This window comes from Phocoena sinus, chromosome 11, assembly GCF_008692025.1.
Source record: "Phocoena sinus isolate mPhoSin1 chromosome 11, mPhoSin1.pri, whole genome shotgun sequence".
NCBI classification, from domain to species: Eukaryota; Metazoa; Chordata; class Mammalia; order Artiodactyla; family Phocoenidae; genus Phocoena; species Phocoena sinus.
Window position 1 is genome coordinate 36,186,651 of NC_045773.1, and position 25,436 is coordinate 36,212,086.

At 40.6% G+C, this 25,436-nt stretch overlaps 1 protein-coding gene across 7 annotated transcripts in view; it reads left to right on the top strand.

Annotated features, from left to right (window-relative positions):
- The first annotated feature begins 5,102 nt into the window (after positions 1-5,102).
- The window catches only part of NEK4 (NIMA related kinase 4), a 42,834-nt gene continuing 22,500 nt past the window's right edge, over positions 5,103-25,436 (top strand). For 2 of the 7 annotated variants that reach the window (XM_032649780.1, XM_032649781.1), the window contains exons 1-12: positions 5,126-5,370; positions 7,033-7,299; positions 8,262-8,459; positions 8,644-8,751; positions 10,335-10,489; positions 12,208-12,349; positions 14,597-15,004; positions 21,033-21,182; positions 21,743-21,892; positions 22,357-22,423; positions 23,176-23,285; positions 24,413-24,501. In XM_032649780.1, coding sequence (XP_032505671.1) covers positions 5,227-5,370; positions 7,033-7,299; positions 8,262-8,459; positions 8,644-8,751; positions 10,335-10,489; positions 12,208-12,349; positions 14,597-15,004; positions 21,033-21,182; positions 21,743-21,892; positions 22,357-22,423; positions 23,176-23,285; positions 24,413-24,501 — 1,988 coding nt within the window. In that variant the 5' untranslated portion in view covers positions 5,126-5,226. Of the gene's footprint in view, positions 5,375-7,032; positions 7,300-8,261; positions 8,460-8,643; positions 8,752-10,334; positions 10,490-12,207; positions 12,350-14,596; positions 15,005-21,032; positions 21,183-21,742; positions 21,893-22,356; positions 22,424-23,175; positions 23,286-24,412; positions 24,502-25,436 lie in introns of all 7 variants that reach the window. The other 5 variants (XM_032649783.1, XM_032649782.1, XM_032649786.1 and 2 more) reach the window with 5 other exon arrangements.

The following is a 25,436-nucleotide window of genomic DNA, read 5'->3' on the forward strand; positions in this document are numbered from 1 at the left end:
TCCCCTGCATTGGCAGGCGGATTCTTAACCACTGCGCCAGCAGGGAAGTGCTTTGGTTTAAGATTTATTTGAGGAATCTTATTGAGGACCATAGCCTGGGAGACAGCCTCTCAGCTCTGAGGAACTGTTCTGAAGAGGTAAGGGAGGAGCCAGGATACATTGACATATTCTGCTGGAAAAAAGACATGTAGTCAAACTGATCTCTGGTGGTCTCGGCCAGCAGCGGCTTGAAGCAGGGTCTTTGTTCCCCAGCCAGAGATTGAAGTCAGGCCACGGCAGTGAAAGAGCTGAATCCTAGCCACTAGACCATGAGGGCCAGTGGCCAGTGACAAGGCCCTGCCCCACTGGCTTTGTAGAAATGAATTTCCACAAGGAGATGGAAAGTAGTGAAACAAGTAGTGTTTATTAGGAGGAAAAAGAGCACATGTGAATAGACACACATGGGCAGGCTCAGAGAGGGAGAGTCGTGCCCCCATGGTAGTTTGAGGCATTTCTTCCGGGTTTCCTCTGGTCAATCATCTTGCTTTGCCCCACTCTGAGTCCATATTTGGTTTATCTCAGGATCCTCCCCTGTGTGCGTTCGCATCTCTTAGCCAAGATGGAGTCTAGTGAAGAGGCCTATGGGTAGGTTGACATCGTAACAGGGAAGAGAAAATCCTGACTCCATGTTGCATCTGTTTCTTTTACTTTAACCTTTGCTTTTTGTTACTTTACTTCCTCACCTCTTCCCCTTCTCTGTTCTATAAAAGAACCTGGCATCCAGACCCAGATAAGACGGTTTTTTGGGGTACACTTGTCTGCCATCTTCTCAGTCCTCCAGCTTTCCAAATAAAGTCACTATTCCTTGCCTCAACACCTCATCTCCCGATTTATTGGCCTGTTGTCCGGTGAACAGAGCAAGCTTGGACTCAGTAACAACATCATCTACTATGGGGCGGTGCCCTCTCCTTTTTTTTTTTTTTTTTTTTGCGGTACACAGGCCTCTTACTGTTGTGGCCTCTCCCGTTGCGGAGCACAGGCTCCGGATGTGCAGGCTCAGCGGCCATGGCTCACGGGCCTAGCCACTCTGCGGCATGTGGGATCTTCCCAGACCAGGGCATAAACCCGTGTCGCCTGCATCGGCAGGCGGACTCTCAACCACTGCGCCACCAGGGAAGCCCCCCGTCCCTTTTTAATCCCTGAGAGCCTTTCTGCGCATTTGTAGTCAGGGAGGTCTCCTTGACCTTGAGAATGAGAAATATGTGGACTTTTTTTCTTTTATTTTGGCTGCGCTGGGTCTTAGTTGTGGTGCAGGATCTTTGTTGAGTTCTGAGGGATCTTTAGTTGTGGCACGTGGACTCTTAGTTGTGGCATGCAGGCTTCTTAGTTGCAGCATGCGGACTTCTTAGTTGCCACATGTGAACTCTCAGTAGCGGCATGTATGCGGGATCTAGTTCCCGGACCAGGGATTGAACCCAGGCCCCCGGCATTGGGAGTGCAGAGTCTTACCCACTGGACCACCAGGGAAGTCCCTCTTTATCTTTTATCTGGGCAAGACTCACTCTTCTCTGGCCCTGCCATTACTGTTTTGTTTTGTTTTTTAATTTTTGTTGGAGTATAGTTGATTTACAATGTTGTGTTAGTTTCAGGTGTACAGCAAAGAGCAAAATGAATCAGTTATACATATACATATATGAACTTTTTTTTTTTTACATTCTTTTCCCGTATAGGCCATTACAGAGGATTGAGTAGAGTTCTCTGTGCTATACAGCAGATTCTTATTAATTATCTGTTTTATATATAGTAGGTGTGTATATGTCAGTCCCAATCTCTAAATTTATCCCTCCCCTCCCCCCCTTATCCCCTGGTAACCATAAGTTTGTTTTCTACATCCATGACTCTACTTCTATTTTGTAAGTAAGTTCATTTATACCCTTTTTTTTTAGATTCCACATATAAGCAATATCATATGATATTTGTCTTTCTGTGTCTGACTTACTTCACTCAGCATGACAATCTCTAGGTCACTAGAGGCAAAGTCCAGCTATTTACCCTGTTCCTGTTGTTATTTCTATCTGGAAGTGTAAACAGGAGGCTGGCTGTAAATGTCTAACCTGGAGCCCATCTATCTCCTGCCTCAGAACATCAAAAGATTATTGCTAATCACAAGGAACAGAAGCCTCAGGTCAATGATTGGAGTGCTTTCCTACGTATGGGAAGGTGCAAGAATCCGGGTTCATAGAAATTATGTCTTAGAAATGCACCTTAACTATCTAATGCCAATATCCAAAGTGCAGAATGCCTCCTGTTTTTCATCCTGAATTACCCTCAGGGAGCACTGTGGGCTGCTGTAGCTAACGGCTGCATCCTTGTAGAACTGGGATGGTGGGCAACATTGTTCACTGGAATGGCAGGCAAAATTCCCTGTCCACAAGCACTTATATGAATTAAGGATTCCTAAAACTCTCAGAAATATAAAAACTAACCCAAATGTTTTTCAAGTTCATGTGATCTGAGGTAATCTTTGGTAAATAAAAGCTAGTTTAAGTTTGTTGGTTTAATTAAAATAGGTATGTCTTCAGAGTTATCATTAAAAATAATGCAGACATACAACTTTTCTTTCTTTTTTTTTTTTTTTGCAGTACGCGGGCCTCCCACCGCTGTGGCCTCTCCCGCCGCGGAGCACAGGCTCGGGACACGCAGGCTCAGCGGCCATGGCCCACGGGCCCAGCCACTCCGCGGCACGTGGGATCCTCCCGAACCGGGGCACGAACCCGCGTCCCCCCAATCGGCAGGCGGACTCCCAACCACTGCGCCACCAGGGAAGCCCAAGACATACAACTTTTATTCCACCCGAGTACACTAGCTAAATAAGTTCATGTTGTTTCTGTTACCAAATTTGTTAGCAAGAAAAACAACTTGGTATGATGAAATTTTCATGTTAAGAACAAGTGAATTGGGACTTCCCTGGTGGTCCAGTGGTTAAGAATCTGTCTTGCAATGCAGGGGATGCTGGTTCGATCCCTGGTTGGAGAACTAAGATCCCACATGCCACGGGGCAACTAAGCCCACGTGCTGCAACTACAGAGCCTGTGTGCTCTGGAGCCTGTGCGCCACAAGTAGAGAGAAGCCTGCACCCCACAATGAAAGATCCCGTTTGCCACAACTAAGATCCAACGCAGCCAAAAATAAATAAATAAATAGTTTTTTTTAAAAAAAAGAACAAGTGAATTAAATAGACATAAATGGAATAGGAGTCTTTAGGTAGGGCTTCCCTGGTGGCGCAGTGGTTGAGAGTCCGCCTGCTGATGCAGGGGACACGGGTTCGTGCCCCGGTCTGTGAAGATCCCACATGCCGCCGAGTGGCTGGGCCTGTGAGCCATGGCCGCTGAGCCTGCGCGTATGGAGCCTGTGCTCCGCAACGGGAGAGGCCACAACAGTGAGAGGCCCGCGTATCACACACACACAAAAAAGAGTCTTTAGGTAAAACACTTCAGCAATTATTTTATTTTATGGCATATCTACTTAAATAGTTTCCATTATTTAACTTAAATAAGTTAAAGTTAATAATGGACATTTATTAAATATTTAGATCATTTTCAAATAAAATAAAATACTGAAACATTAATCATTAATCACTGAACATAAGTTAATCCACTTATACAAAAAAAAAAAAAGACCCTAAATATATTTAGGTCTATTAGTAAAAATCTTTTCTGCTACATTGGAAAATTTACTATGAGGAAGATGTACTCCTAGAAATTATGGAATGTATTTATCTCTGCCAATCCATAGAATGCTAGTGTAAGAGACTGTCCACGATTACTCACTTCTTAGTTTTCGCTAGAAATTAAGGATTCTAAGGGTTAAGAATTCTAATTAAGATATGTAATTGAAACTACTTAGAAATAATAAGGGTGAAAGGAAACAACTGTGTATGAAAAGTAGGTAAAGAAAGTAGATGGATTTCCCTGGTGGTGCAGTGGTTAAGAATCCACCTGCCACTGCAGGGGACACAGGTTTGATCCCTGGTCTGGTAAGATCCCACATGCCACAGAGCAACTAAGCCCATGTGCCACAGCTACTGAGCCTGCGCTCTAGACCCTGTGAGCCACAGCGACTGAGCCCGTGTGCCACAAGTACTGAAGCCCACGCACCTAGAGCCCGTGCTCCGCAACAAGAGAAGCTACTGCAATGAGAAGCCCCTGCTTGCCATAACTAGAGAAAGCCCGCATAGCAACAAAGACCCAATGCAGTCAAAAATAAATAAATAAAAGTAAATTTATATTTTAAAAACCCCAATAGTATGCTCTATATTATGCATTCTCAACTCCACCCCCCCCAAACCGGGCAAAAATTGGTTCTTGGATATAGGCCAAGAAACCTTACATTTCAATGGGATGGATTTCATGACCTTAAGAAAGACATTCTGGGGTTGTAGGAATACAACCCCCCCACCCCCGCCCCATTGGATTTATAATTTTAAGCTTTTTAGGTATATGTCCTAGGAAAGGGAGGTGTTGGCTGGATCAAACGATAAATCTTTTGGCAGTTTTGAGCTTTAACAGGCAGGCCATTTAAGGTGGGCAGGTTCTCCGGGGACACCGCCTTAAGCTGTTAAAAACCATGCCAAAATTTGGTCAAGTCACTTAGTGCAGGGGTTTGAATGGAGTCCTTCTGAGAGTTTTTGCAGTTCTCAATATGCAAGCTGAATTGTTTAGGGGTGAAGTGCACTGATATCTTCAATTTGTCTTGCAATGCATAAAAAATAAGATGGATTGCTGCATGCATACATTAACCACCATATGATAAAGTAAATATAACAAATGTTACTTGTAGAATCTAGTCTGTCCCCAGTCCCCCATTAGAATGTGAGCTCCCGGAGGGCAGGGACTTTTTCGGCCAGGCACAGGGTAAGCAGCCAGTAAGTATTTGGGAAGCGAATACGTGCAAAGCACTAAGAACAACTAAGCACTCAGTAAGTGGAAGCGTTCATGAGTCTATTGTTGCGGGAAACCCGCAAGTTCCGGCCTTGGAAGTGAGGCCGAGGGTGCGCGCGCAGGCCCGGCGTGGTCGCTCTGGCCGCCTGTCGCCTCGGCTCTGTGGTGGGTCCTCCGGGCCACGGAGCATGCGCAGGGCAGCGACTGTGGGGATCGCTATGGCAGCGGCGTCGCGCTGGGTCGGGCCTCTGCGCTGGCTCCCTGGCAGGGCCGCCTCAGCCGCCGCCGGCACCACTTCCTCTCTGGAATGAGCGGGGTCTGTCGCTGCCGCCGCATCCCGACTGTGGGCCCGCTCCGGGATCATGCCCCTGACTGCCTACTGCTACCTGCGTGTCGTGGGCAGGGGCAGCTACGGGGAGGTGACGCTCGTGAGGCACCGACGGGACGGCAGGCAGGTCGGCGGAGCTGGGGCCCGGCAGAGGATGGGAGCAGGCAGGGATTCGCCGAGGGCGCCGTCCAAGGGCTGGGCCCAGATATTCTGAAGGGGACGCGCCTCAGATGGCACTTCTTCTGGGAAATTGTCCCAGACCATCAAGACTAGGCCAGGCCTTCCTGTCATATGCGCCCCGAACTCCCTGGCATTCTCTTTGTAGTCGTAATTGGTGTGCTTAATCTGCACACTTTCCCCCAACTCTCGATAGTTCCATGAGAGCGTACACTCCCAGGACCTAACGGCGGCGCCTGGCAAGTATTCCTCCTTCAGTGAAGGGCCCCATACCCCGTCTGACCTGGAGACCTCTGGGCTCGCTCAAAACTCAGCTCGTCACCTTCCCTCCAAACCTCCTCTCACGGTCCGCATTTCAGGGAGTAGCACCACCAACCAGCCAGTTGCCCAAGCTGGACACCTGGGAGTCGTTCTGGGCTCCCCCCCTTACCTTCCCCCACTCCCACCCCCTTATTGGTCTGTCCACTAAGCCAACTGGCCTCTTCTTCATCTCCATGGGTACCTCCCCCATCCAGGACATCACTGTCTCTAGCTAAGCTGTGGCCATGGCCTCCCGCTTGTCCTCCCTGCCACATGACTTGCCCTTCTCCAGTTCATCACTTTCATTGCAGTCTCAGTGATCTTTCTAAAACGTGCCTCTAATGTTGCGCTTTATCCCATTAGCCTCAGGATAATGAACCATTTCGTAAATATGGTTTATAAACCATATAATGTACAAACTGGGACAATTTGGAAACTGAAAGGAGACACTATTTATAATTACATCAGGACAATGGGACTGCCCCAGACAAACTGAGAGGAGATGGCCCCATAAGTATAAGGTCCTCTCGCCTCTTCTGCCTTGTCTCAGGTGCTGGTCACTGTCTGGAACACAAGCTCAGACATAAGAGATTTATTCAGTGGTCAATGGGGAGGGGGGATTTTTTTGAGCTGAGGATGGGGTACTAGCTGTAATAATAACCCCTCACATTTCAGCAGTAGTTTGTTTACATTTTACAAAGCACATTTATGCTTTGTGACAAAACACATTTATGATTGTGTTTGTTGAATAATGAATTGTTTGGTGTGTCGGTTGAGGGCAATGTATTAGGTGTTGGAGGACGTTGTTTTGTTTTTTTTGAAGTGAGAATAATTTTGGATGTTGAGGATAGGTGATGTTTAGCCTTATTGGGCCTTGGATCCCTTTGAGTATGTAATGGAATCCACAGACCCATTCTGTCTGCAGATGTACATTCAAGTCATATTGTATGCACCTTTGTAGGGGGAGCTTAGGGGTTAAAGAATCTCTACCACAGATTTTTTGGTTAATTCAGTGGTATGTTAACATTGACTCATTTTTAGCCATTAATGAAATTGTAAAATGCAGATGGAAAGTATAATTTTTTTGTGACCCCCTACCCTGCTATAAATCTAACTTGTAAGAAGTATCATTAGTGGTAACAAGTCTTTTTCCCAGTTTTGTGCTTTGTGAATAACAAAATGAATAGGTTATGTGGCAGTCTCCAGAAGGTTGGTTTTGAGGACACTCAGGATAATCCTTAAATACTTTTGAATCTATAATACTGTATGTTTGTTTGCATATTGTAAAAACATGTGTTTTTTTTGTAGTATGTCATCAAAAAACTGAACCTCCGAAATGCCTCCAGCCGAGAGCGGCAAGCTGCTGAACAGGAAGCTCAGCTCTTGTCTCAGTTGAAGCATCCCAATATTGTCACCTACAAGGAGTCGTGGGAGGGAGGGGATGGTCTGCTGTACATCGTCATGGGCTTCTGCGAAGGAGGTGATCTGTACCGAAAGCTCAAAGAGCAGAAGGGGAGGCTTCTGTCCGAGAGTCAGGTGGTGGAATGGTTTGTTCAGATCGCTATGGCTCTGCAGGTACTGTCAGGACTCATAGCATCCCACTTGCTCCAAGGTGACAGAGAGATGCTTGGTGGATTTTAGGAAAATGCTTCCCCAAATGCTTAATGAAAAAAAAAATTCTTTTAAAAATCCATTTATGAAGTGGACCTAGTTCCTCTTGCTGTAGCACTGAAGTGTTTCTGAATGAGTGATATCTGTATTGAAGCAGACATGGATTTTGTCTGATTGCTGGGAAAGACAATTCTCTATTCATTTAATATTTATAGCAAAATCCATTTTAAGGGCCCTGAATTGACAAAGAGCAAAGAATGACCATGTTTGTTATCAGTTGGTCAGCTGCATCATACTGAAAGGTGGTTGGGCTAATTCATCTGCCTAAACTGTGGGGCTTTGGGCTTTAACCCTGCTGTGGCAGAGTGAGTAGAAATGTGAAACATGTTTGTGTTTTAATATACACATATTCAAAAGTGAGACTGTTTATGGAATATCACTCTGATATTAGAGAATGTATCTTAGGATTTAAACAATAAAAGTGATATTGTTATAGTTGAAAATATTATTAAGCTGAAGATTTCATAAGTCTGAGAGGAATGTGCATCTGACCTTGTATAAGTTGTCTTTCTACCTTCAGTGAAAGTTTGTAAGCACATTTTTTAACTGGGTCCATATAATTCTAGACGGTATGATTGTCAAGTCACCAGGGAACAATTGTGAAGGAAGCTGGGAAAATTAATGCATGGAACTTAATTTCTTACTTTGGAAAGTTGTAAATTAGACTTTTTATTTAGAGATTATAAAACAATAGTGGGGTTTTTTTGTTTTTTTTTTTTAACAATAGTGTTTTGATGTGTAGGTAAGGCTCATCTAAGAGTATAAGGCTCTTTAACTTATACAGTTGTTGATGGTATATAAGAAGTCAGGTATAAATAAGTCAGGTATTAAATATTTATATTTAATAAAATTTTATTTTTCTTCAGTATTTACATGAAAAACACATCCTTCACCGAGATCTAAAAACTCAAAATGTCTTCCTAACAAGAAAAAACATCATCAAAGTGGGTGACCTAGGAATTGCCCGAGTGCTTGAGAAACACTGTGACATGGCTAGCACCCTCATTGGCACACCCTACTACATGAGCCCTGAATTGTTCTCAAACAAACCCTACAACTATAAGGTAGGATTCGGCTGTGTTTGCCAGCTCACCTTGTCTCTACAGCAGTATAATTTTAGAACCCATCAGAATAGTAAGTTAGAAGAATTCTCTGTGAATTGGTTTAAGGAAAATGTTTTTTTTTTTAAGAGGAAAACTGTAAATAAGGCATTCTGACATTTAACCATTTACTATTTTTTTTTCCTAGTCTGATGTTTGGGCTCTGGGATGCTGTGTTTATGAAATGGCCACCCTGAAGCATGCTTTCAATGCAAAAGACATGAATTCTTTAGTTTATCGGATTATTGAAGGAAAGGTAAAGAATATTCTGGAATTAATTGTTTTTAATATTTGGAGCAAGGTTACTTTAGTGCAGTTTTGAAAGTAGCTACTGAGAAAAGGGAGTAATCATATTGGGTGGATAGTTAAGAATGGTGGGTCCTGTCTGTGGGGAGGGTTGAACTGGAAGAGAAGGGATTGATCGTTTCTTAATATTAATTTATAAGGGTGGCTTAATGGCTCTGAAGAATTGGCTTCTTGAAAACCAGTATCTTATAGACACAGGATGTGCAGGTGCCCTGAGGCTACTGGTAGCTTCACCTAAGCGGTTAAATGAGCCCTGTTTAAAAGGAGTCTACTCTGTTTGGACTTCTCTGGTGGCTCAGTGGTTAAGAATCCGCCTGTCAATGCAAGGGACACGGGTTCGAGCCCTGGTCTGGGAAGATCCCACATGCCACGGAGCAACTGAGCCCGTGCGCCACAACTACTGAGCCTGTGCTCTAGAGCCCGCGAGCCACAGCTACTGAGGCCCGCGCACCTAGAGCCCATGCTCTGCAACAAGAGAAGCCACAACAATGAGAAGCCCGCGCACCACAATGAAGAGTAGCCCCCCGCTCACTGCAACTAGAGAAGGCTCACGTGCAGCAACGAAGACCCAACACAGCCAAAAATAAATAAATAAAGATTTATTTAAAAAAAAAGAGTCTACTCTGTTTGAACTTCTTACTCCTTTGATAATCATCACAATCACTAGTAACCAGTTAAAAATTGCAGAAAGCATTATGTATGATAGATGCTAGAGTGACCAACTTTATGTGTCAATTTTATGAGGCTAGTCGCCCCCTGCAGTGTCAGGCATCCTCACACCGTTAAGTTTTAAGGCTGTAAATCACCTACTGATTTTAACATTATACCAAGACTCATTTATTTTTTTAATTTGAAAAAAACACAGAAAAAGTAAAATTTGCTCATAATTCCACTTCTTAAAGAATCAAACAAGAAAGAGGTGAAATTCCCCTGTTTCCATCCATTTCCATCCCTTGGAGATAACCATTGGTAATGATTTGGCGCATAGCCTTCCTGACTTTTCCTGTCTTTATAACTCTGGGTGTGTATGTTAAAAAAGTAACTGAAATGGAATCAGGCTATACACACTGGTACACAACGTGCTTTTTTGACTTAATAAATGAGGGACATCTTTCCAGGTCAGTACCTGTAAGTCTTGTATTTTTTTAAAGGCTGCCTGGTATTTTATTAGAAGGGTATACCATACTCTATTCCACAAGTACCCTATGAATGGCCATTTACATTGTTTCCAGTTGTTCACTATTATAAGAACAATACTGCAGTGAATATCCTGGTACATAAATCTTTAGGAACTCATGCTCTTATTTATGAAGGAGAGGGTCCTCAAATGGGACTGCTGGTTTGAAGGATATATTTTATAATTTTACAACTTGCTATTATAACCAGGATGCCAGATACGCTTCCTGTAGACTAATATGCTGGTTATTTTCTGCTGTGGATAATGATTTAAAAAATATATCTTGGGAAACCTCTACCTTCTTTTACTTTTCACAAGACTGTTAGTCATACTTATGGTATTATTTCTCTTTGTAGCTGCCACCAATGCCGAAAGATTACAGCCCAGAGCTGGCAGAAATAATAAGAACCATGCTGAGCAAAAGGCCTGAAGAAAGACCTTCTGTGAGGAGCATCCTAAGGCAGCCTTACATAAAGCGCCAAATATCCTTGTTTTTGGAGGCCACGAAGGCGTAAGATATTTCCCTTGCAAATAGGTCAGCTAAATAGATGGAATAAAAGAGGGTGGCTTTTATAATTTTCATGTATGAGAGTTTATGGTGAGTTTTTTAAAAACATGAAGTAGAATTGCATGATTAGAACAAATGTTGAGGTTTGCTTAATTGCTAAAATCAAAAATCTAGAGAACCATTGGAGTAATCACTTTCACATTCCTCTGAGAGTTCCAAGACATATTGAGTACGATCCTTTTAAAAGGATGTATGTTTTTTTTATTTATTTATTTATTTTTGCGGTACGCGGGCCTCTCACTGTTGTGGCCTCTCCCGTTGCGGAGCACAGGCTCCGGATGCACAGGGTTAGCAGCCGTGGCTCACGGGCCTAGCCACCCCACAGCATGTGGGATCTTCCCGGACCGGGGCACGAACCCGTGTCCCCTGCATCAGCAGGCGGACTCTCAACCACTGCGCCACCAGGGAAGCCCAAGGATGTAGGTTTTAGAAATCATATTAAAATGAGAGATCATCTAAGAAGCCTATTATTACATTATGTACTATGTAAGATAATAGTCACATTTAAAAAATAAAGAGGTTCCCTCTTTACTCATATAACTTCTCAAGGGGATAGAATTCCTTCTTTGACTTTCAGGTCCTACCTTCATAAATAGCTGTTCTAGGATCTGAGACTTAGAGCTGGACAAGACCTTCACAGTCCTTGTCTTTTGACATGTTAAGTTTGGGAGGCAATGCTAGAGAGGCCCTGGGGGATAAAGAAGGGTCATATTTTTGTTTACATTGCCTATAATTTCCTACCTACAGACCTTTGGCTTTCTGCAGCTCTGGTCTTCATGCTCCCCTTGAATTCTCCAGAGGTTTAGCTGCATTGGAAAATGTCACACTTAAACAGTTGGGGATATTATTCCTGTATACATTTATTCTGCAAGTCAAGGCCAAGTATACCAATCATTTTTACTTTCAAATTTGGCAGAGCAGTTGTGGTATTATTACAAATGTGAAACTTGAAGATGAAAATTATCCTGGCACTTCTAATTGTGAGGCAAGTTTTCATAGGTTTTAAATTTTAGAATAATATTGTATTTACAGAAGAGTTGCAGAGATAGAACAGAGTTTCTGTATAACCCTCACCCAGTTTCTCCTATCAGCATCTTATGTTACCATGGTACATTTGTCAGAACTAAGAAAACAACATCAGTAGCTTATGTTGACTAAATCCAGACTTCACTTGGCTTACACCAGTTTTTCTACTAGTGTCCTTTTTCTGCTTCAGGATCCAGTCCAGCATACCATATTACTCCTCATTTCTCCTTAGTCAACTTGGGTCTCTGACATTTTCTCACTTTCTTTGTTTTTCATGACCTTGATTGTTTTTGGAGATTACTGGTCAAATGTTTTGTAGAACACCCACTGGTTTTTAGAAGACTCCTATCTATAAAAGGAGCAGTTCTATGGGAATTCCCTGGCAGTCCAGTGGTTAGGACTCCACGCTTTCACTGCAGGGGGCCCGGGTTCAATCCCTGGTCAGGGAACTAAGATCCCACAAGCCGCATGGCACAGCCAAAAAAGAAAAAAAAAAGAAAAGAAAAGAAAGAAAGAAATAAAACAAGCCGTTCTAAGAGGGAGTGTAACATGTATGCACATTTCCTCATATACATAGAAACCTTTAACCTTCACTGTATTGATAATAACTTTTTCTTCTTTTCTTCCTCATAAAGAAAAAACTCCAAAAATAATATTAAAAATGATGACTCTAAATCCAAGCCTGTGGCTACAGTGGTTTCTGGAAAGGCTGAATTAAGTCATGAAGCCGTTCCCCCTCAACCACACTCTTCTGAGGGCTCCAAGACATATGTAATGGTACGTCTCATTCTAAAGGATATGTATTCTAGAAACTGTATTAAAATGATAGGTTACCTAAGCTAGTTATTCTATGTGAAATGACTAAGCTTCATTAGATTTCTGTTGTGTAAGTAGTTTTGTATTGTAAAGAAGGAATACTGGTGAAGTATTCAAAGTGCCTATTAAAATGTTCATGAAGTCAGTGCTGTAATAACTTTAAGAAGTTTTTTTTAATTGAGGTGGAATTTATATAACATAAAGTTAACCATTTTAAAGTGAACAATTAATTGCATTTAGTATATTCACAGCATTGTGCGACCGTCACCTCTATCTCATTCCAAAACATTTTCAGCACCCCAAAAGGAAACCTCATCCCATTAGGTTGTCACTCCTCCTCCATCCAGCCCCTGTAAAACACCAGTGTTCTCTGTATGTATGGGTTTGCCTATTCTGAATATTTGATATAAATGGAATCATACAATATGTAACCTTTTGTGTCTGGCTTCTTTCACTTAGCATGTTTTTGAGGTTCATCCAGGTAGCATATATCAATACTTCATTTATTTTTATGTCTAAATAATACTCCAATACAGTTTGTTTATCCATTCATTCATTGGTAGATATTGGGTGGTTTTCACCTTTTGGCTTTTGCTATGAACATTTATGTACAATGTTTGAGTATCTGTTTTCAGTTCTCTTGGGTATAATATCTAGGAGAGTAATTGCTGAGTCATATGGTAATTCTATGTTTAACTTTTTGAGGAATGACCACATTGTTTTTCCTTTGTGGTTGCACCATTTCATGTTTTTATCAGCAATCCCTGAGAATTCCAGTTTCTCTACAACTTCACCAACTCTTGTTATTTTCTGTTTTTCTGATTCTAGCCATCCTAGTGGATGTGGAGTGGTATGTTATTGTAGTTCTGATTTGCATTTGACTAATGACATAGAACTTGTTGGCCATTTGAATGCCTTCTTTGGAGAAATATCTATTAAGCCTGTTGCCCATTTTTTAATTGGGTTTTTTGTTTTTTATTATTGAGTTCTAAGAGTTCTTTCTATATTATAGATACTAGACCCTCATCAGATATATGACTTACAAATATTTCCTCCCGTTCTTTAGGTTGTCCTTTCACTTTCTTGATAATGTCCTTTTATGCACAAATGTTTTTAATTTTGATGAAGTCTAATTTATTTGTTTTTTACTTTTGTTGCCCATGCTCATATCTAAGAATCCCTTGCCAAATCCAAGGTCATGAAGATGTATGCCTATGTTTTCTCCTAGGATTTTTATAGTTTTAGCTCTTATATTTAGGTTATTGATCCATTAAAAATATTTTATTATGGTAAAATATAAGTAATATAAAATTTTGTACCATTTTTAAATTAATTAATTAATTATTTTCATTTTGTACCTTTTTTTTTTTGTACCATTTTTAAGCATACAATTCCATGGCCTTAATTACATTCACAGTGTTGTGCAGCCGTCACCATATCTTCCAAAACCTTTTCATCATTCCAAACAGAAACTCTGTACCCATTAAGGTCTAACTCCCCATTGCCTCTACTCCCAGACCCTGGTAACCTCTGACCTACTTTCTCTGAATTTGCCTGTTCTAGATACCTCATATAAATGGAATCATATAACATTTGTTCTTTTGTGTCTAGCTTATTTCACTTAGCAAGTTTTCAAACATTATCCATATTGTAGCATGTATCAGAATTTCATTCCTTTCTATGGCTTTATAATATTCCGCTGTATGTATATACCACATTTTGTTTATCCATTCATCTGCTGATGGACATTTGGGTTGTTTCCATCTTCTGGCCGTTGTGAATAATGCTGCTATAAACATTAGTGTACAAATATCTGAGTCCCTACTTTTAGTTCTTGGGACAGATACCTGGGAGTGGGATTGTTGGGTCTTATGATTATTCCATGTTTAACTTTCTGAGGAAACTGCTATTTCATTTTGAGTTGTTTTTTTTTTTTTTTTTTTTTTTTTTGCGGTATGCGGGCCTCTCACTGCTGTGGCCTCTCCCGTTGCTGAGCACAGGCTCTGGACGTGCAGGCTCAGCGGCCATGGCTCGTGGGCCTCGCCGCTCTGCGGCATGTGGGATCCTTCCGGACCGGGGTACGAACCTGTGTCCCCTGCATCAGCAGGCGGACTCCCAACCACTGCGCCACCAGGGAAGCCCCTTGAGTTAATTTTCTAATATGGTGTGAGGAGTGCTATAATAACTTGGAAGCATGTTTTCATTCAGGGTGAAGACAAATATTTGTCCCAGGAGAAACCCATAGTCATTGGCCCCTTGAAGACACCCCCACGTCTGAAAGGCCACACCTACAAACCAGACATAAGCAATACTGCAGAATCGCTAGCCACGATCAGTAGGGTGAATATTGACATCTTACCTGCAGAAAGGAGGAACTCAGTGAACAACAGCTTAGTTCAAGAGAATCAACGAAGACACTTAGATGCCTCTAATGAGCTAGAAGGTAAATGTATTATTTCTCAAGTGAAAGAGAGGCTGCAGGATAACACTAAATCCAGTGCTCAGCCTGGAAACCGAATTTCCACATGGTCCATTGACTATGTCACTGGAGAAAGGAATGACCCAGTGAAGCCTCTGCAGCCCCTAAACAAAGACCAAAATTTATCAAAGGACCAGGTGAGTGACATGCACAAGGTATTGGTTTCAGAAAGAAGACTGGAAAGTGTGGTTACAAAGGTGTGGGTTGTGTTCTTTGGTTGTGCTTTTAGTTGTGGTTTTAGGAAAATCAGTTGTTCCCATATAACAGTTTAAACATGACAGAACCAAAGGATAGGACCCAAGGAATTCTTAGATCCTTTCTGTGCCCTCGTGTAGGGTACTTGCCATTTGCCATTAGTGTGTTTTTTCCTATTTCTACATCATTCTTTTGTAAGTCCTGCAAGTCAATGGACAGTTCCAACAATTAGGTAATATCACATTCCTTCTTGCTTTTAAAAGTTAGTGGATTTGTCTGATTTTTTAAGTTAAGGAATTAAAAAAACATATTTTATGTGTTGGAACCAAAGGAGAAGGAAGAAGAGAAGAAAAGGAACGGAACAAAAGGATTTTGATACTGAGAGACTATTCTGAGTAAATTTAAAGGGTATCTTCTACTTGAACATGGAAAGAAGCCTAAATTAGATGAAGCATGGTAATAGCTAAGGATTAGAAAGAAAGCCAGAACATTTGATTAACTTCACATTTTTATTTGTAAAATATTTAAAGAATATATTTAATATATATATTGACTATATTTTTATAATCTCTATATATTTAAAGTTTATATATTACATACATTTTCATATTTAACACTTTTATATAAATATATATAACTATTTTATATGTCTATAGTCAAATGTTTTTATTTATTTTATTTATGGCTGTTTGGGTCTTTGTTGCTGCGTGTGGGCTTTCTCTAGTTGTAGTGAGCAGGGGCTACTCTTCATTGTGGTGCACGGGCTTCTCATTGTGGTGGCTTCTCTTGTTGCGGAGCACGGGCTCTAGGCACGCAGGTTTCAGTAGTTGTGGTACGTGGGCTCAGTAGTTGTGGCTCGTGGGCTCTAGTGCACAGGCTCAGTAGTTGTGGCGCACGGGCTTAGTTGCTCCACGGCGTGTGGGATCTTCCCAGACCAGGGCTTGAACCCGTGTCCCCTGCATTGGCAGGCGGATTCTTAACCACTGTGCCACCAGGGAAGTCCCTCAAGTGTTTTTTTTTTTTTTTTTTTTTTTATGCGTTACGCGGGCCTCTCACTGTTGTGGCCTCTCCCGTTGCGGAGGACAGGCTCCGGACGCGCAGGCTCAGCGGCCATGGCTCACGGGCCCAGCCGCTCCGCGGCATGTGGGATCTTCCCAGACCGGGGCACGAACCCGTGTCCCCTGCATCGGCAGGCGGACTCTCAACCACTGCGCCACCAGGGAAGCCCCCCCTCAAGTGTTTTTAATAAGGTTTTGTTTTTATAGAAAAGTATAAGTATGATGCTCTTTTCATTTAAACTCATTGAATTGAAACCAAAATTTAGTCTTAAGCATTCTCTGGAGACTGGAATCCTTAGTACTTTATAGATAAAATTATATATGTCCTGCTTGTTCTGCTTGACTGTCAAATTATATTCAAGTTTGCTTCTTTTATTTTTTTCCATAACTATTTAAAAAAATTTTAAAGTGCCAATTCAGTGGTTTTTAGTATATTTATATAATTGTACATTCACTGCTATTATCTGTTTCTAGAACATTTCCATCACCTCAAAAAGAAACCCCATACTCAATACTAGTCACTCTCCATTCCTCCTTGTCTCTAGCCCTTGGCAACCATTGTCTGTATGCATTTGCCTATTCTCAATATTTCATATAAATGGAATCATACAGATATGGCCTTTTGTATCTGGCTTCTTTTATTTAGCATAATGCTTTCAAGGTTATATCCATGTTGTAGCCTGTACCAGTATTTCATTTCTTTTTATTGCCAAATAAATTCTACCGTATGTATATTTCATATTTTATTTATCTATTCATCAGTTGATGAACATTTGAGTTGTTTTCACTTTTCACTGTGGATAAAGTTGCTTTGAACATTCATGTACAAGTTTTTGTGTGGACATATGTTTTCAGTTCTCTTGGGTATATACCTAGGAGTGGAATTGCTGGATCATATGGTGACTCTATGTTTAACTTTTTTTTTTTTTTTGCGGTATGCAGGCCTCTCACTGTTGTGGCCTCTCCCATTGCAGAGCACAGGCTCTGGATGCGCAGGCTCAGCAGCCATGGCTCACTGGCCCAGCTGCTCCACGGCATGTGGGATGTTCCCAGACCAGGGCACAAACCCGTGTCCCCTGCATCGGCAGGCGGACTCTCAACCACTGTGCCACCAGGGAAGCCCTATGTTTAACTTTCTGAGGAACTGCAGAACTGTTTTCCAAAGCAACTATATCATTTTACTTCCCATCAGCAATGTATGAGAGTTGTAATTTCTCCACATCCTCACCAACACTTATTTTCTGTGTTTTTTGTTTTGTTTTGTTTTGTTTTTGATTCTAGCCATCCTGGAAGTGGTATCTTATTGTGGCTTTGATTTGCACCTCCCTAATGACTAATGTTGTTGAGCATCTTTTCATGGCTTATTGGCCATTTTTATACCTACTTTGGAGAAATATCTATTCAAATCCTTTGCCCATTTTTAAATTGGTTTATTTATCTTTTTATTGTTGAGTAGTAGGAGTTCTTTATCAGTTACAAATGTCAGTCCCCTATCAGATATAAGATTCAAAAATACTGTCTCCCATTCTGTGGATTCTCTTCACTTTCTTTTTAAAGTATATTTTATTTTATTTTATTTTGACTGCGCCATGCAGCATGTGGGATCTTAGTTCCCTGACCAGGGATCGAACCTGTGCCCCCTGCAGTGGAAGTGCGGAGTCTTAACCACTGGACCACCAGGGAAGTCCCATCTTCACTTTCATTTTTTTATTATTTATTTATTTTTTCTTTATTACTTTTTTGGCTGTGTTGGGTCTTAGTTGCAGCACGCGGGGCCTTCATTGAGGCGTGCGGCATCTTTCGTTGTGGCGCGCAGTCTTCTCTCTAGTTGTGGCACATGGGCTCCAGGGTGTGTAGGCTCCAGAAAGCGTGGGCTCTGTAGTTTGCAGCATGTGGGCTCTCTCGTTGAGGCGTGCGAGCTCAGTAGTTGTGGCGCGCAGGCATAGTTGCCCCACAGCATGTGGGATCTTAGTTCCCCAACCAGGGATTGAACCTGTGTCCCCTGCTTTGGAAGGTGGATTCTTTACCACTGGACCCCCAGGGAAGTCCCCCATCTTCACTTTCTTGATGGTGTCCTTTGGAGCATAAAAGTTTTAAAATTTGATGAAATCTAGTTTTGTCTATTTTTTCTTTTGTTGCTTCTGCTTTTAGTGTCATGAAGATTTCTCCCATAATTTCTTTTAAGAGTTCATAATTTTAACTCTTACATTTAGGTCTGAGATCTATTTTGAGTTAATTTTTGTGTATGATGTGAAGAAAGGGTTCTACTTCATTCTTTTGTATGTAGATATCCACTTGTCCCAGTACCATTTGTTAAAAGATTATTCTTTTCCCATTGAATTTTCTTGGGACCCTCATTGAAAATCAGTAGACCCTAAATATGATCATTTAATTTTATACTCTCAATTCTGTACCACTGATTTTTCTATCCATATGTCAGTAACACAATTACTGTAGGTTTATAGTAAGTGTTTTGTTTTTTTTTTTTGGCCATGCTGCGCGGCTTACAGGATCTCAGTTCCCTGACTAGGGATTGCATCCGGGCCACAGCAGTGAAAATCCGAAATCCTAACCACTAGGCCACCAGGGAATTCACTGTAGTAAGTTTTGAAATTGGGAAGGTTAAGTCTTCCAACTTTATTCTTAATTTTCAATACTGTTTTGGCTATATGGGGTCCTTTGCATTTCCATATGAATTTTAAGATTAGCTTGTCAATTTCTGCAAAAAAGCCTGGGGTTTTGACAGGGATTTTATTGAATCTGTAGATTATTTGCAGATTATTGCTATCTCAATATGTATCTTCCAACTCATGAACATAGGATATCTTTCTATTTTCTTTAGGTCTTCTTCAGTTTCTTACAATGATGTTTTGTTGTTTTAAGTGTATAAGTCTTGCACTTCTTTTGTTAAATTCATTTCTAAGTATTTTGTTACATTGGCTTCCCTTGTGGCGCAGTGGTTAAGAATCCGCCTACCAGTGCAGGGGACATGGGTTTGAGCCCTGGGCGGGGAAGGTCCCACATGCCGTGGAGCAACTAAGCCCGTGCACCACAGCTATGGAAGCCTGCGTGCCTAGAACCCATGCTCCACAACAAGAGAAGCCACTGCAGTGAGAAGCCTGCACACTGCAACAAAGAGTAGCCCCTAAAAAAAAAAAAAAAAAGAGTAGCCCCTGCTCACCACAACTAGAGAAAGTGTGCACAGCAACGAAGACCCAACGCAGCCAAAAATAAAGAAATAAATTTAAGTATTTTGTTTCTTCTGATACTATTGTAAATGGAATGATTTTCATAGTGTTCATTGCTTGTGTATAGAAATACAATTAATTTTTAGATATTGTCTTTATATCCTACAGCCTTACTTAACTCATTTATTGGTTCTAATAACTTTTTAATAATGGACTCCTTAGAATTTTCTGAATACAGTATCACATCATCTGCAAATAGAGATTTTTCCTTTTCAATATGGATTTCTTTTATTTATTTATTTTTTCTTGTCTGATTGCCCTGGCTAGAACCTCTAGTACAGTGTTGAATAGGAGTGATAAGAATGGACATCCCTGTCTTGTACCTGATCAAATATGTTTCTTACATCAGGCTTTTAGAGTAGATTTTTTTGTTTTTTTGATAGAATTTCATGTCTCGCATTTCTTTGTTGTTGTTGTTGTTATTTTGTTGTTGATAAAAGTGGAAGAACTTTTTTTAGGACCAATTGGATTTCATGGAGAAACTCCTTAAGTCATTTGTTCAGGTACTCTTATATGTATAAGCTTTATTTTGAATATTCTATACTTAATACCAGCAGAGAAACATTTATTTCACTCTTCAGAATTAAATCAGTTACTGTTTATTATCTGGGTATCCTTGCATAGCTAGCATATCACACTGTTCCTTTTTCTAAAATGTACTACATAGTGGGCTCTTGATAAAAATGTGTTGATTGGGCTTCCCTGGTGGCGCAGTGGTTGAGAGTCCACCTGCCGATGCAGGGGACACAGGTTCGTGCCCTGGTCTGGAAGATCCCACATGCTGCGGAGCGGCTGGGCCTGTGAGCCATGGCCACTGAGCCTGCGTGTCCGGAGCCTGTGCTCCGCAATGGGAGAGGCTACAACAGTGAGAGGCCTGTGTACCGCAAAAAAAAAAAAAAAAAAAAAAAAAAAATTAATGTAAGAAGCTATTTTATTTTCATGTTTGGTGTGCATTAGTTTCTAAAGCCAGCTATCCAAATAAAACACTAAGTCCTTGGTGATCTTCATAATTTAAAAGTTAACTTATTTTATCTTTACTACTGCTAGTAATAGCTCCTGGTTTCTGAGCATCTAATATGTGCTAGATGTGGTCTTAAGTACAATAGTGCACAATCTCCTCTAATCCTCCAGTAGTCACATGATGTGTGTGACGCATTATACCCATTTATAGATAAGGAAACAGAGGTTCAGGGAGATATGACTCCATCTGAATCCAAGCTCGTGATCTTTTCATGGTGCTTTTTAGAGGGCATCCAAATAACTAATGTTTACTTGGGAAATATGTGTATATTAAATTGGATTTCATTTAAAACATTTGTTAGTTTTCTGAATTGCAAACCTATTAAAAGTTATAAAAAGATTTTTAAAAAACTAAAGGAACATTGGTAGTTTCAGGTTAATAACAATCTGAGTAATTTAATTAAAATAATTATTTTTATTTGGGAAAAGAGAAGAAAACCCAGAATATGTAGATAATTGATGTCATCATTGTGTCTTTGCCTGTCAACACTGAAAATAAGCATTCATTTTGAAAAAGACAGCTCCTCCTTCTTTCATTTATAATTTTAGAAGTAGATATGGCAGGTTTGGCTATTTGGAAGTTCAAAAGACTGTTTCATTATTCTATTTTGTTTTTTTGTTTGTTTCATTTTATTATTTTTAAGGATCAAGTTGCTGGTGAATGTGTTATAGAAAAACAGGACAGAATCCACCCAGCTTTACAGCCACACAGCTCTGGGTCTGAACCTTTCCTGTCTCAACAGCAGCGGCAGAAGAAAAGAGAACATACTGAGCATAGTGAGGAAAAGAGACAGGTCAGCAGAGATCTCTTTGGAATAAGTTATTGTGCTGCTGCTTGGGAAACAGACTTTAGGAAACTTCATTTCTATTTAGAATGATATGCTAAAAAGGCACATACATAATGCAAGGAACATACAAAGAAGGGTAGAAATGCTAAATATTAGTTATCAAATGTCAGTGAGTTGGAAGCAGAGTAAGGGTTTTATCTTCTCCAGCAAGGATAGACAGCTCATTTTGAGAGTTAAAGGAACAGGCCAAAAAAGGTAAATCTCTGATTCCTCTTATGTCATATTAATGAACAGCTTCTCCCTCAACTTCTGCATAAGATCGTGGCAACCCCTCATTTCTGGAAGTAACTTTCACAGGCACCGTCTCTATAAGCTTCTTAAGTGGTCATTCACTTTTGGCAGAGTTTCTTCCCCTCCGCCCCCTGCCCCCCCCCCCCCCCCAAATGCAATGTTTTAAAGTTTTTGAGAGGGAATCACTGACAAATACATAGATATACCTATGGGGGACCTTTGGAGGTAGATGTATATGACACTGATAATCTTTCTCTCTTTGTTAATTATGGAAGTTCCAAGAGACTCCTCCTCGTCTTTTGCCTTCTCTTTCTACTGTTGGAAAAGTGGATGTCACATCAACACAAAAAGATGCTGAAAACCAAAGTAGAGTGGTCACTGGGTCTGTGAGCAGTTCGAGGAACAGTGAGATATCATCATCAAAGGTTTGTAGGAGTCTATGTTGGATTTTTTTAAGCTTTATTATAAAACTTTTTGGTTGTAAATTCTGCATATATTGTGAAATTTTATATTAAAACATCTTAGCCCTGCTTTTTGCCAAACACTGGAAAGCGCAAATTTGTGATTCTCAACAGAAGCTTTGATTGAAATGGACAGATTCTATTGTTTCAGGGCTGGTCACTTCCAGTTAATTAAGGAGACCAAGTGGATTCTGAATGTAGGAAATGCAGAAATACCTATTTGCCCTTCCAAAGATGAGCTCTTCCTAGAAATGAGGGCTGTGATCATCCTAGCTAGGAGTTGTAAGCCTGATGTGAACTGGTTTCAAATGGACACTCCCTTAAAGACCTGTGCAGGGCCTTTCCTGTAGTGCTGGATGATATGTCATGCATTGTAGGTATTGTAAGAACAGTGAATAGGAATGGAAGTAACTGACTTTCTTTAAAAGGACCGCCCATTATCAGCAAGAGAGAGGAGGCGACTAAAGCAGTCACAGGAAGAGATCTTCCCCTCAGGTAAAGTTTTTCTCTTTCCTTCATCTATTGGAGGTTATTGGTATGGCTCATGGACATAGCATTGGTACTGATTGTGAGGTGTTAAGAATTTCCAGCATCAGTAATCCATTTGGGAAACCAATTTAGAAGAATTTTTGAAATTTCCTAGCCAAGCCTTTTAAAAAATTGGCATAGTATTGGATCTGGAACTTGTGTTATTAGAGAAAGAGGACTCTAAAAAGAGAGCAAGAGAGCTTTGAGTGACAGTAACTCCTGGGAGATTTCAGACAGGAAAGCAGTCAGGTGAGTGTTTACTTTGTTTCCATGTTCCGAGTCTGTTGGTCAGAGAAGTGCTCTCTTCTCAGGAACAGAGAGAGGAAGCCAGGAGAATGGTACTGCCCTGGGCTGAGGGCTGTGATCATTCCTATTACTATTATCTAAAGAAAACATTTTCTAGCAGTTTCCATTTATTGAATGCTGACAATGTCTCAAACATTATGCTAAGTATTTTAAGGGCATTATCTTATTTCATATTTTGCAGCGGAGGAGACTGAGGGTCAGAGGGGTTAAGTAACTTGCTCAAGGTCATAGGGCTGGTAGACCTAGACCTGAGATTTGAACTGAGGTGTCAGACACCAGAGTGATGATGAATATGCTGTCTGAGTTCCTTCTAGGCTGGCCCTTGCTGGGGTATCTTCCATAAACAGTGCAAAGCCCTCTTCTATTGAGGCCAGCCCAGCATAAACAACTGCTGGGGGTTGTCACTTTTTCAGGCCCTTCACTGAGGAGAGTTTCTCTGAGTCCAGCGGGGCCAGGGAAACCACAAGAGGAAGGCCACCCTACCCCTGCTCAATGGTTGTCTTCTGACTACAGCGTTGCTCAGGTACATTACATAGTCCTAAGGTAAAAGGTAGACATGTCTACATCTGGCAAGCCTAATAACGGTAAACCTCATAAATGCCAGCTCTATTTATTCCTGGGACAGTGCTGACTTAAGTTACACTTTTCACACTTCTCTGATAAGAAAAAGAACTGGTCAATAATAATTAAAAGGATTTTGTTTCCTTCATTAAGGGAATGGACTTTTCAGGCGCTCTTGTAAACAACTGGCAGCCTAGTTAATATCTTTCTTAGGCAGTCTTTTAAACAAGTCTTCCAAAGGGCTTCCACTAGGCAACACTTTGCTTATTCTGCTGTGTTAATAATATACCAAACGACCTGGCCAGATTTTAGTCTCACTTGCTGATCCTTCCTTTGTTTCCTGTTTGTGTCAAAGTACCTTACCTTTCCACCCAGGGATAATGTAGGGGCACCATTTGGTGGCTAAATGGATAATTGCAAGTTTTTAACCACGTTCACTTTTTTGTGTAATAATACCCTGGGAATAATTATTCAGTTTTCTGTATTCCAGTTTTTGACATCATTTCTAGGAGCATATAATTACTTTTTTTAAAAAAGAAACTTCCTGCCCTTGAAAGTAATGAAGATTTTTTTCCTTTAACAGTAGTGTGTGATTTAGTTGCTTCACTAATTAAAATGATGCTCTTTATTTTCAAAAGTTGTAACATTTGTGTGTAGTTATATCAGGTAATCCTTTAAAGCATTTAACAATGAGTATCATGGGTGAGCAAACTGAGGTTACTTTTTATTTAGGTGGCATTCTGTCTAGTTTAAAATGCCAACATTCCTTATGGTACCAGCCCTCTGCTTAGAAGTTCAAACACCAGAACTGTTCGTCTGCTCTCCTCTGGAAAGGAAATTTCTTCATAGCTGAGACTTTCCAGGACCTTATAAAACTTCACCTTGATGTTCCTCAGGCTTCACTTATGAATTTCATGGGTGAACTGGGACATTATTTGGTAAAGTAACTTCAATTTTTATATCCATAGTTCTCCTGTTAAATTGGACCTAGGTGCACATTGTGTCTAGGCATTGCATCTTAAGATTGTTTCATGTATTACATTCTGGTTGTGTTGTCATGTGGAATTTTGTATTTCCAAACATTAATAGGAAAGGAAACTCACCCATTGTCTCTCTGAGGATGAGTTAAGTTCTTCTACAAGTTCAACTGATAAATCAAATGGGGATGCCAAGGAAGGGTAAGTTCTTATTTTTCTATCTCCTTTCATGAGCTATTTCTGTTTGAATTAATTTTATTCTAATTTAATTTTATTTTTTTAATTTAAAAAATTTTATTGAAGTATAGTTGATTTACAATGTTGTATTAATTTCTGCTGTACAGCAAACTGACTCAGTTATACATATATTCTTTTTCATATTCTCTTCCATTATGGTTTATCACAGGATATTGAATAGAGTTCCCTGTGCTATACAGTTAAGACCTTGCTGTTTATCTGTCATATAAATAATAGTTTGCATCTGCTGATCCCACACTCCCAATACTTCCCTCCCCCACCCCCAACCCCCTTGGAAACCACAAGTCTGTTCCCATGTCTTTGAGTCTCTTTCTGTTTCACAGATATGTTTGTTTGTGTCATACTTTAGATTTCACAAATAAGTGATATCATATGGTATTTGTCTTTCTCTTTCTGACTTACTTTGCTTAGTATGATAACCTCTAGGTCCATCCATGTTGCTGTGAATGGCATGATTTCATTATTTTTAGTGGCTGAGTAATAGTCCATTGTATGTATGTGTATATATATGTATGTGTGTGTATGTGTATCTATCTGTCTATCTCACATCTTTATTCATTCATCTGTCAATGGACATTTAGGTTGTTTCCATGTCGTAGTCATTGTAGATAGTGCTGCTATGAACATAGGGGTGCATGTATCTTTTCGAATTATAGTTTTGTCTGGGTATATGCCTAGGAGTGGAATTGCTGGATCACATGTCAACTCTGTTTTTAGTTTTCTGAGGAACCTCCATACTGTTTTCCATAATGGCTGCACCAATTTACATTCCCACAAACAGTGTAAGAGGGTTCCCTTTTCTCCACATCCTCTCCAGCATTTTTATTTTATTGCTGTTTCTCCATGTATGTTGCTAACACAATTTTCCTTTTTTTTTA